Below are 12,050 nucleotides of genomic sequence, written 5' to 3' on the forward strand. Positions count from 1 at the left end.
ACACCCACCACTGCCTCACAACACTAACACAACACAGCCTCACACACCCACCACAGCCTCACAACACTAACACAACACAGCCTCACACTCCCACCACTGCCTCACAACACTAACACAACACAGCCTAACAACACTAACACAACACAGCCTCACACACCCACCAAAGCCTCACAACACTAACACAACACAGCCTCACACACTCACCACAGCCTAACAACACTAACACAACACAGCCTCACACACCCACCACTGCCTCACAACACTAACACAACACAGCCTCACACACTCACCACAGCCTCACAACACTAACACAACACAGCCTCACACACTCACCACAGCCTAACAACACTAACACAACACAGCCTCACACACCCACCACTGCCTCACAACACAGCCTCACACACCCACCACTGCCTCACAACACTAACACAACACAGCCTCACACACCCACCACTGCCTCACAACACTAACACAACACAGCCTCACACACCCACCACTGCCTCACAACACTAACACAACACAGCCTCACACACCCACCACTGCCTCACAACACAGCCTCACACACCCACCACTGCCTCACAACACTAACACAACACAGCCTCACACACCCACCACTTCCACACAACACTAACACAACACAGCCTCACACACCCACCACTGCCTCACAACACTAACACAACACAGCCTCACACACCCACCACTGCCTCACAACACTAACACAACACAGCCTCACACACCCACCACTGCCTCACAACACAGCCTCACACACCCACCACTGCCTCACAACACTAACACAACACAGCCTCACACACCCACCACTGCCTCACAACACAGCCTCACACACCCACCACTGCCTCACAACACTAACACAACACAGCCTCACACACCCACCACTGCCTCACAACACTTGAACACAACACAGCCTCACACACCCACCACTGCCTCACAACACTAACACAACACAGCCTCACACACCCACCACTGCCTCACAACACTAACACAACACAGCCTCACACACCCACCACTGCCTCACAACACTAACACAACACAGCCTCACACACCCACCACTGCCACACAAAACTCTAACACAACACAGCCTCACACACCCACCACTGCCTCACAACACTAACACAACACAGCCTCACCCACACCCACCACTGCCTCACAACACTAACACAACACAGCCTCACACACCCACCACTGCCTCACAACACTAACACAACACAGCCTCACACACCCACCACTGCCTCACAACACTAACACAACACAGCCTCACACACCCACCACTGCCTCACAACACTAACACAACACAGCCTCACACACCCACCACTGCCTCACAACACTAACACAACACAGCCTCACACACCCACCACTGCCTCACACCCCGAACACAACACAGCCTCACACACCCACCACTGCCTCACAACACTAACACAACACAGCCTCACACACCCACCACTGCCTCACAACACTAACACAACACAGCCTCACACACCCACCACTGCCTCACAACACTAACACAACACAGCCTCACACACCCACCACTGCCTCACAACACTAACACAACACAGCCTCACACACCCACCACTGCCTCACAACACTAACACAGCACAGCCTCACACACCCACCACTGCCTCACAACACTAACACAACACAGCCTCACACACCCACCACTGCCTCACAACACTTGAACACAACACAGCCTCACAACACTCACTTGAAGATCACAAGGCTGCCGACAACTGTACCAAAGCCAGCCAGCCGCAGGAAGTATTTAGGTGCTTGTAGGCCCATCACACCTGTAGATATAAACGGCAATATTGAATATAATTGTACATGGATGTTGTGAGTTTTACTCCAAAATCTTCTACCAGACAACTTGCAATGTAGCCAACATTATAATTACTCACAGCGGTTGGAGATATGTGTAGGAAGACACCTACTGAAACGGGCGTAAGCCACTCCCAGTGAGGTATATATGGGAAGTGAGGAGGGTGCTGAAGTCCTCTAAAGACCCTTCCCATGTCCTCCTTTTCCATTTCCCTATTGTCTCATCAAGACTAGAGAGTAGTTCAGCATGCTCTCTAAAGACAGTTCCTCTCTCTTTCCACACCACACTACATTCACACAACATACACACCTTTTCCCAAATTTGAAATTCAAAATGGCGCACCTAAGCAATGCCTCGGAGTCTCCGCCTGGGGGGGGGAACCACAAATTCCCCCAGGGAGGACTCCCCTTCTGGCTGCCGACCTGAGAGGTGTCTTGATAACTCCTCGAACCTCTTTCTTATCAATTTCTGCAACATTCGCGGTCTTCGTTCTAATTTTCATTCTGTGGAACACTATCTCTCCTCCTCTAAACCTCACCTTCTCTTCCTCACCGAAACACAGGTTTCTGAGGCTACTGACAGCAATCTCTACTCTGTTCGCTCCTACTATCTCTATCCTAAATTTCAATCTAAAGCTGGATGTTGCGTTTACGTGCGCAACGACATCACTTGCTCTCGTGCCCACGACCTTGACTCTTCTGAATTTTCCGCCATTTGGCCAAGACTTCATTGTCATTCTATTTTTAAATACATGTGTTTATCTCTCACCTAACTCTACTAACTATGTAAAATTCTTTGACTACTTGAACTCTAAAGTGGAGCACATCTTGATCCACTCTCCCTTCACTGAAATCTCCATCCTAGGAGATTTCAATGTTCACCACCAGCTTTGGCTTTTATCCTCTTTCAGTGACCAGCCTGGTGAACAAGCCTACAACTTTACAATCCTCAACAATCTAGAGTAGTTGACTCTGCACCCTACACGTATTCCCGATCGTCTTGGAGACAGGCCCAACATACTAGACCTCTTCCTTACCTCTAACCTTTCTGCTTACTCCGTCAAACTGTTCTCTCCATTGGGCTCTTCCGATCACAACCTAATTTCTGTATCCTGTACTATCGCTCCTGTACAGCCTCTGGACCCACCGAAGAGGCAATGCTTCTGGCATTTTGCTTCAGCTCGGTGGGACGACCAGAGGATGTACTTCTCTGATTCCCCGTGGAATGGTTACTGCTTCCAGGATAGAGACCCCTCTGTGTGTGCCCAGCGCATTACAGAGGTGATTGTCTCTGGAATGGATGCATACATTCCACGTACTTTCTCTACTCCTTATACTAAAAAGCCTTGGTTTAATCACGCTTGTTCTCGTTCTATCAAAGATAAAAGAGGCAGCTCACAAAAGGTACCAGAGCCTTCGAACTCCTGCTAACCATATTCTTTATATTTCTGCCCAGAATCGTGCCAAATCTATTCTTTGACTTACCAAAAGCTCTTTCATCCATACTAAATGTCAAAACCTTGCATTTTCTAGTTCTTCCAGAGACTTCTGGCACTTAGCCAAAAATATCTCCTCCAATTTCACTTCTTCCTCTTTCCCTCCTCTCCTTAACCCTGACGGCAACACCGCCGTCTCATCTATCTCTGAGGCTGAACTCTTAGCACAAACTTTGTTAAAACTCCACTCTGGACGATTCTGGGCATATTCCTCCTACTCATCCCCCCTCTGACTACTTTATGTCTGTTATTAAGATTCTTAAGAATGATGTTTTCTTTGCCCTCTCTGGCTTCAACCCTCAGAAGGCTTATGGACCTGATGGAGTGCCTCCTATTGTTCTTAAGAACTGTGCTTCTGGGCTGACACCCTGCCTGGTCAAACTCTTTCACCTCTGCCTGTCAACATCTACCTTTCCTTCCTGCTGGAAGTACGCCTTCATACAGCCTGTGCCTAAGAAGGGTGACCACTCCAATCCCTCAAACTACTGTCCTATAGCTTTACTTTCTTGTCTATCTAAAGCTTTTGAATTAATCCTTAACCAGAAATTTTTTAAGCGTCTATCCACTTCTGACCTTCTTTCTGATCGCCAGTATGGGTTCTGTAAGGGGCGTTCTACTGGTGACCTTCTTGCTTTCCTAACTGACTCTTGGTCATCCTCTCTTAGCTGTTTCGGTGAAACTTTTGCTGCTGCTTTAGACATATCAAAAGCTTTTGATAGGGTCTGGCACAAATCTTTGCTTTCCAAACTACCCTCCTACAGTTTCTATCCTTCTCTCTGTACCTTTATCTCCAGTTTCCTCTCTAACCAATCTATCACTGCTGTAGTAGACGGTCACTGTTCTTCCCCTAAACCTATCAACAGTGGTGTTCCTCAGGGCTCTGTCCTATCTCCCACTCTCTTTCTGTTGTTCATTGATGATCTTTTTTCCAAAACGAGCTGTCCTATCCATTCTTACGCCGATGATTACTCTGCATTACTCAAATTCTTTTGATAGAAGGCCATCTGAACAGGAACTAGACGATTCCAGGCTGGAGGCTGCAGAATGCCTAACCTCAGACCTTAGTCCATAAGTGCAGGTGTTATTCTCTCACGTGGCAGCAGATCCTTTATTAGCCTTGCAGGTCTGTTCAGGACAAGTTGCAGTTTCTTCAGCAGGTATTTAGGAAGGCCATAATAAAGTGAATTACAATAATTGAGCTTACTAGTTACATGGTCTTGTCATGCAAGTATTCCTTGACAAATTAATTATTTCTTAGATGGTAGCCTGCTGTTCTCACCACCCAGTTGATCTGTTCTTTGAATGATAGAGTACAATCCATTATCTTTGATTGCCTTTTTTACAATCATAGTGTCATCATTAATCTGAAGAGTGGAGATATCTTGCCTCCTGAGATCCTTATTCTTCCCCACTATCAGGCATTCAGTTTTGTTCTCATTCAGCTTCAGTTGCTAAGAATTCACCCATTCCCCATCATCCATAATTCTGCTCAGCTTATCCTCAGTATTTTCCACGTTACTAAGCGACAGATAGAACTGTGTATCATCAGCATACAGTTTAAAATTAACTTGATGCTTTCTTAGCAAATGTGAAAGTCCAATAGTATACCGTAGAACAGGGTAAGTGGGCCATCACAGGGGTAAGTGGGCCCCAGTTTACATAATTGCATTTTAGTCAAATATTTCATATACATTTTCAGGAATATGTTACTGCTGTAAGAAGACAAACATTGAAGCAATCTATCAACACTATTTCATGAGTCTATGTTAAATTGTTAAGTGTGTTTTCTCAAGTTGTTTAATTTCATAAATTCAGGATTTTTCAGCATACTGAAATGTAATGCATTGGCACGCAAACAAATGTTTCTTAAAAGTGACTGAAATTTTGGCTATGTAGTACATTTTTGGTCAGGTTGCTTGTGTGAAATAATTATCCATTTATTTTTTATATATATATATATATTTTTTTACAGCAAAGGAGACAGTTCATGGGCGTAAAAAAAAGAAAATATTAAAGAAAAAAAGCCTGCTACTTATTGCTCCTGAATAGAGTACAGAGGAGTGGCCAAAAAGATAGGTCAATTTCGGAAGGAGAGGTGTCCTGATACCCTCCTCTTGAATGAGTTCAAGTCGTAGGCAGGAGGAAATACAGATGAAGGAAGATTGTTCCAGAGTTTACCAGCGTGAAGGATGAAAGAGTGAAGATGCTGGTTAACTCTTGCATAAGGGGTTTGGACAGTATAGGGATGAGCATGAGTAGAAAGTCGTGTGCAGCGGGGCCACGGGAGGGGGGGGGGAGGCATGCAGTTAGCAAGTTCAGAAGAGTAGTCAGCGTGAAAATATCGATAGAAGATAGAAAGAGAGGCAACATCGCGATGGAATTTAAGAGGTAGAAGACTATCAGTAGGAGGAGAGCTGATGAGACGAAGAGCCTTAGACTCCACTCTGTCCAGAAGAGCTGTGTGAGTGGAGCCCCCACACGTGAGATGCATACTCCATAATAGGGCGGACAAGGCCCCTGTATATGGATAGCAACTGTGCGGGGGAGAAGAACTGGCGGAGACGATACAGAACGCCTAACCTCAAGGAAGCTGATTTAGTGAGAGAGGAGATGTGAAGTTTCCAGTTAAGATTTTGAGTTAAGGATAGACCGAGGATATTTAATGTTGAAGAAGGTGACAGCTGAGTGTTGTCGAAGAATAGGGGATAGGTGTTTGGCAGATTGTATTGAGTTGATAGGTGGAAAAATGAAGTTTTTGAGGCATTGAAGGACACAAGGTTCCTTCTGCCCCAATCAGAAATGATAGCAAGGTCTGAGGCTAAGCGTTCTGCAGCCTCCAATCTGGAGTCATGTACTTCCTCTTGGGATGGCCTTCTATTGAAAGAAGTTGAATAATGCAGAGTGGAGTCGTCGGCGTATGAGTGGACAGGACAGTTTGTTATGAAAAGATCATTGATGAATAACAGGATGAGAGTGGGTGATGGGACAGAGCCCTGTGTAACACCACTGTTGATAGGTTTATGGGAAGAACAGTGACCGTTTACCACCGCAGAGATACAATGGCCGGAAAGGAAACTGGAGATAAAGGAACAGAGAGAGGGATAGAATCTGAAAGAGGGCAGTTTAGAAAGTAAAGACTTGTGCCAGACTCAATCGAAGGCTTTCGATATGTCTAGCACAATAGAGAAAGTTTCACCGAAACGGCTAAGACAGGATGACCAAGAGTCAGTTAAGAGAGCAAGAAGATTGCCAGTAATATGCCCCCTGCAGAACCCATACTGGCGATCAGATAGAAGGCTAGAAGTGGAAAGGAGCTTTTGAATCTTCCGGCTAACCCGTGGGCTTCGGCTATGGGAAAGCCGAGAAGTGGCTAAGAAACGTCAAAATTACTCTGCATTTTGAGACAAAGAAAAGAGCATGGAACGTACATCAGAGTACTCCTCTCATAACCATAAAGCCATTAAAAATATTTACTTTTACACAAACTCCATTCTTTTTGGGTGGTGTTTGTTACAAAATAAACAGTCTCGTGATGCATGGCATCTAGCTGAGAGTCACTTGTTGTCTACTTTAGAGAATTTGACTAGTGATTATTGTATGGATAGCTAATTCAGTCTGCCATGACCTTACAGCACCACCTATGACAAATAAGCCTATCTCAAGATCATTCGCCCACCACAATGACCCAGGGCATGCATGGTGGGTTGGTCTATGCCACCACTGCCTACAATTAGCTCGAATCAGGGGTTTTGAGCCGAGCCCCAAATGGGGTCCGCCATTTCAGCGGACCGACTCGTGGGAGCCCAAAAATGGGTCCGCTGACACTGCTGGGTTAAGGATTGATTCAAAAACTTTAGATAGATAGGAAAGTAAAGCTATAGGGCAGTAGTTTGAGGGATTGGAACGGTCACCCTTCTTAGGCACAGGCTGTATGAAGGCGTACTTCCAGCAGGAAGGAAAGGTAGATGTTGATAGGCAGAGATGAAAGAGTTTGACCAGGCAGGGTGTCAGCATGGAAGCAGTTTTTAAGGACAATAGGAGGCACTCCATCAGGTCCATAAGCCTTCTGAGAGTTGAGGCCAGAGAGGGCATAGAAAACATCATTAGGAAGAATCTTAATAACAGGCATAAAGGAGTCAGAGGGGGTATGAGTAGGAGGAATATGCCCAGAATCGTCCAGGGTGGAGTTCTTACAGAAAGTTTGAGCGAAGAGTTCAGCCTTAGAGATAGATGAGACGGCAGTGCTGCTGTCAGGGTTAAGGAGAGGAGGGAAAGAGGCAGAAGTGAAATTGGAGGAGATATTTTTGGCTAGGTGCCAGAAGTCATGGGAAGAATTAGAAAAAGCAAGGTTTTGGCATTTCCTATTGATGAAAAAGGTTTTGGTAAGTCGAAGAATAGATTTGGCACAATTCCAGGCAGAAATGTAAAGATCATGGTTAGCAGGAGTGTGAAGGCTCTGGTACCTTTTGTGAGCTGCCTCTCAATCTTTAATAGCACGAGAACAAGCGTGATTAGAATAAGAATGGACCCAGTACGCTTCCCTGAGAGACTCCTCTTTTCAGAAGTTTATGAGCAGAGAACGATTTACCTATTTGCACACAGTGTGTTCTGTTCTCAAGGTAGCTCCTCATATAATCAAGCACACCACCCACAATTCCAATGTTTTAACAATCTTGAAGCAATAAACTGTGCTCCACCGTGTCAAACGCAGCACTCAGGTCTAACAAAATCAGAATACCACACTTCTCTTCGCCCATGAGTACAAGTAAATTGTTTACCACTGAACAGAGAGTAGTTTCTGTTGAGTAAAGTCTCCTGTAAGCAGACTGATTATCCGGTAAGGCCTGCACCACTTGCAGATGCTCCAGTAGCTGATCTAAGATCACATTTTCAAGTAGGTATCTTAGATAGAAACGTCAAGTAGGATACTGGTCTAAAGGAACTTAAACACTGTGGATCCAGTTTATCCTTGACTATGGGTTTCACGATCGCCACTTTCTCACTCTCCAGAAAAACCTTGTTTGCATTATTTATGTTAACCATCTGTCATAATATTTAAAAAATCACTAAAGTTTCCGATCTTAATGATGTCACTTATCGGCATGGGATCACTATCACAGTATGTCAGTTTCACCCTGTGTAAGATAGATTTCACCATAGCCTCATCCACTTGTTGAAAGCATGTTAGCCTAATTTCAGGGACTGGTGTTTCCAAAGCGGGTCCATGGTAACCATCCACTCTAAAGTACACCTGATAACGTTCTCAATTTTCCTATCAGAAAAGCCTAGAAACATGTTTGCTGGCACATTGTCCGAAAACTCATCCGGTAGTTGTTAACTTTTTTGTTTCCAGTCAAACCATCAAGCACCTTATATAGTTTATTGATGTTAGGCCCTGCCTCCACAACCTTATTCCGATGGTATTCTCTTTTCTGTTTTATCACAAGGCGGTTTTCTTTATTTCTTGCCTCCTGGTATGCTCTTCTTCCCTCAACTGTTTTAAGCCTACGCCATAGTCTTCCTTTTTTCTTTTTCTCCTGTTTCACCCTCAATACTTCTACATTAAACCAAGGTGAATGATCTTTTAACACTATCTCATTTTCAATCAGAGGGCAGAGGCTGTTATACTCATCTCTAGTAATGCCATTATATAGCTTAACTAGGCAGGTAAGACAATTTTCACATACCACCGAGCCATGTTACATATTTCACGACTTTTTGTGGAAAATTTCTGCATTACAGAGTTTACCAATATTTCTGGTTGAAAATTTCTTCACTCTCTGAATGTAGTTTTTTTCTCTGCACTGCTTCCTATGTAAATGAAATCTCAAAGGTTACCAATTTATGCACAGAGGATATACAACATATTTCATCAACACGCATTTCTTGCACAAGATCATAATATATGTCACTGAAAACTGTCTATCACATGTCTCCCTATGGAGGTAACCTCGTTCACTTTATTGATCAAGTTGAAAGAGTCCATCTCAATAAAGGCCATGGCAGAAGAATTTCCAGGATCTTCAATCCATAGATTAAAGTCGCCACAATTGAACACAATTGTACTCACCATGTCCACAGACTCCAGGTATATACAAAATTCATCGACAAACACATTTACTCTTGAATCTGGAGGTCGATAAACCACAATAAAGGTAGGTACTTTTCCTTCCATTAGTTTCATAAATGACTTGCACTAATTCAAAAGTATTCCACCTCTCAGATGCATTCTCAATTTTCTTAAAAGTTTGAGAGAAATATCCCAACACCACTGGTCACCCCTTCTTGTCTCTCTCGGAACATGTAGAAAGGTATTAGTTACTGATGTCATCTCACAAATCTTGGCAGTACCGTAGTCATTTAGCCATGTTTCGGCTACCGCTAAAATATCAAGATTTTTCTTTTATGAGATCACAGATATTCAAAGTTTTATTTCCGATTGACTGAGCATTTAGCAGACTGCAATTTATCTTTGAGTCTGGAGAACTAATAGCCATGATCAGTCATGTTACGAATTCTCTCAATTTCAGTCTGAAAAACTACACAACACTGGTCATTCGCTGAGTGATAAATTTCAGGTTTCTTGTACCTCGCACACTTTATATATTTCTTTTCAGCCATGGTGCAATCCTTTGATTTATGATCTCCAGCACATTTATAACATTTTGGGTCCTCTCCATTGCTCTTGGCAGTGCATTTGGCCTCAATAGGGCCAGATCTCTGACAGTGATAACATATGATTGCATGGTATCTATCTCTCAGAGTAGAGAGTATACACCCCCCATTCTAGTTTTATTTTGTCATGATGCTTGTAAATCAGCTCTCTAACAATTGGGTCACATTTCAAGATACAGTGCATTGTGCCACCAGCAGCAGGCTTGCTAAAAATCTTCTCAATTTTATTCTCAATTCCTTGGATCGAGTGTAGGAACTCATTCCTGTTTAGCAGTGTCTCAATTATCTTATCCTCGGTCTCCTCCTTATGCATGTTACATATCATGATCTTTGGCCTTAATTTTCTTGCAATCTAAGTGCAAACTTGCTCTACAGTTTCCAATTATGGTGCTGCTTCATTCCTTGTGTTCTTATCATCAAAGTTCATAACAATGTTACCTCCATTTGTGAATCTTGAATCAGTAATCTGAATGCCTTGTAATGCCTGGGATACTTCATCTTTCATCACACTAGCTTTTTTATCTTGTTCAGAGGCCTTAACAACAAGGAGTTTTTTCTTCATTTTCTTCCTGCACTTGGCAATGTCAGCTCAACTGCCACCTGCTGAATCAGCATGCTCAGTGCTCAGCACCTCAGCCACCTCTCCCAACTCTTCTTTTACACTTTAAGGCCTGAGACTCAATTTCATCCTTTACCACTAATATCTCTTTAGATAATTCCTGCCTAAATTCTTCCACTATGCCAGTAGCAAGAGATGCCATATTAAGGCACCGAGTACAGATCCAATTTATTTTTTGCAGATTATCTTGCTTGATTCCAATCAGGGAAGCACATTTCACATGGCACCATTTGGGACACAAGCAGCATATGATCCATTTTGATGCTTCGCCTGTAAAGCCTTTACAAACGTAACACCAATCTCACACACACACACTAACAGGGAAATGAGGAAAATAATCAGGGACAGGGTTTCCAACTGGTGCCCTGTGATGAGTGGGGTCCCGCAAGGTTCGGTGTTGGCGCCAATAATGTTTGCTGTTTATATAAATGATATGGTGGACAGAGTGACCAGCTATGTGAGTTTGTTTGCAGATGATGCAAAGCTATTGAGATGAGTCAATGTGAAGGACTGTGAGGCATTGCAGAGGTACCGGGATAAAATATGGGAGTGGAGTGGCACATGGCAGATGGAGTTCAACCTTGAGAAATGTAAAAAAATAGAGTTTGGTAGGAGCGGTAGAAGATGTGAATATGATTATAAGATGGGAAGTGAGATAATATGCAGAGGAATGGAAGAAAAAGATTTGGGAGTGACTATCTACCGCCAAGCTAAGGAAAACCATAAAGAGTAGGGTAACTATTTATATTTATTTTTAGTCATTGGTGACTGGTCCGCTATAATAAAAAATCATAAGCTATGATTACTTTCAATTATAATAGTAGCTGTAGTGGAGAAGAACGACCTGATTCATGACTGAATTATAGGGGGGATGATTACATAGGGCATCCCCCCCAACCCAAATGTAGGGGGGGATTAATCCCCCCATCCCCCCCAGGATCTACGCCCATGCCCCGTGATTAGACCCAGTATATTCTCTGGACCCTGGGCTACGTCATGGCAAACGAAATTGCCGCAGTTTAGACTAGTAAACAACAGCCAATGAGCGGCGCGGAGACTGTCACTCAGGCAATGACGCCAAGTCCGCGAGTCCACCCCTGAAGGAAAATCTATGCCAGTTCTCATGGAACCGACCATAGCACAAGCAAAGTACAAAAAATATCTTCCTCTCTCAACCTCGATCTCTCCACACTCACTCACTTCCAAACAATGATGGCACGCCGGAAGAATCACGTGACACGTTAATAATCCCTTCTTAGTGTAAAGAAATGAGCGAGAAAAGCACCGAGGTGACGATGACCACCGGCGAGGACTACGACCCTCCTTGTATTTACCTTTCTCATTCATTCATTCTCAATATTTACTTTTTGTGATTAAAAGTATTTACCTTTATGATTGAATTAAGCTTTTCAGTGCAGATTGTTATGAAG

The 12,050-nt window shown here is 43.7% G+C and overlaps 1 protein-coding gene across 4 annotated transcripts in view; it reads right to left on the reverse strand.

Moving 5' to 3' along the window:
• The window catches only part of LOC127000277 (retinol dehydrogenase 13-like), a 52,705-nt gene extending 40,750 nt beyond the window's left edge, over positions 1-11,955 (reverse strand). For 2 of the 4 annotated variants that reach the window (XM_050863747.1, XM_050863745.1), the window contains exons 1-2: positions 11,821-11,955; positions 1,718-1,799 (exon numbers count right to left, since the gene is read on the reverse strand). In XM_050863747.1, the coding sequence (XP_050719704.1) occupies positions 1,718-1,794 (77 nt within the window). In that variant the 5' untranslated portion in view covers positions 1,795-1,799; positions 11,821-11,955. Of the gene's footprint in view, positions 1-1,717; positions 1,800-1,910; positions 2,061-11,820 lie in introns of those variants that run through there. The other 2 variants (XM_050863746.1, XM_050863748.1) reach the window with 2 other exon arrangements.
• Between the last annotated feature and the right edge of the window lie 95 nt (positions 11,956-12,050).

This window comes from Eriocheir sinensis, chromosome 18, assembly GCF_024679095.1.
Source record: "Eriocheir sinensis breed Jianghai 21 chromosome 18, ASM2467909v1, whole genome shotgun sequence".
In the NCBI taxonomy this organism is placed as follows: domain Eukaryota; kingdom Metazoa; phylum Arthropoda; class Malacostraca; order Decapoda; family Varunidae; genus Eriocheir; species Eriocheir sinensis.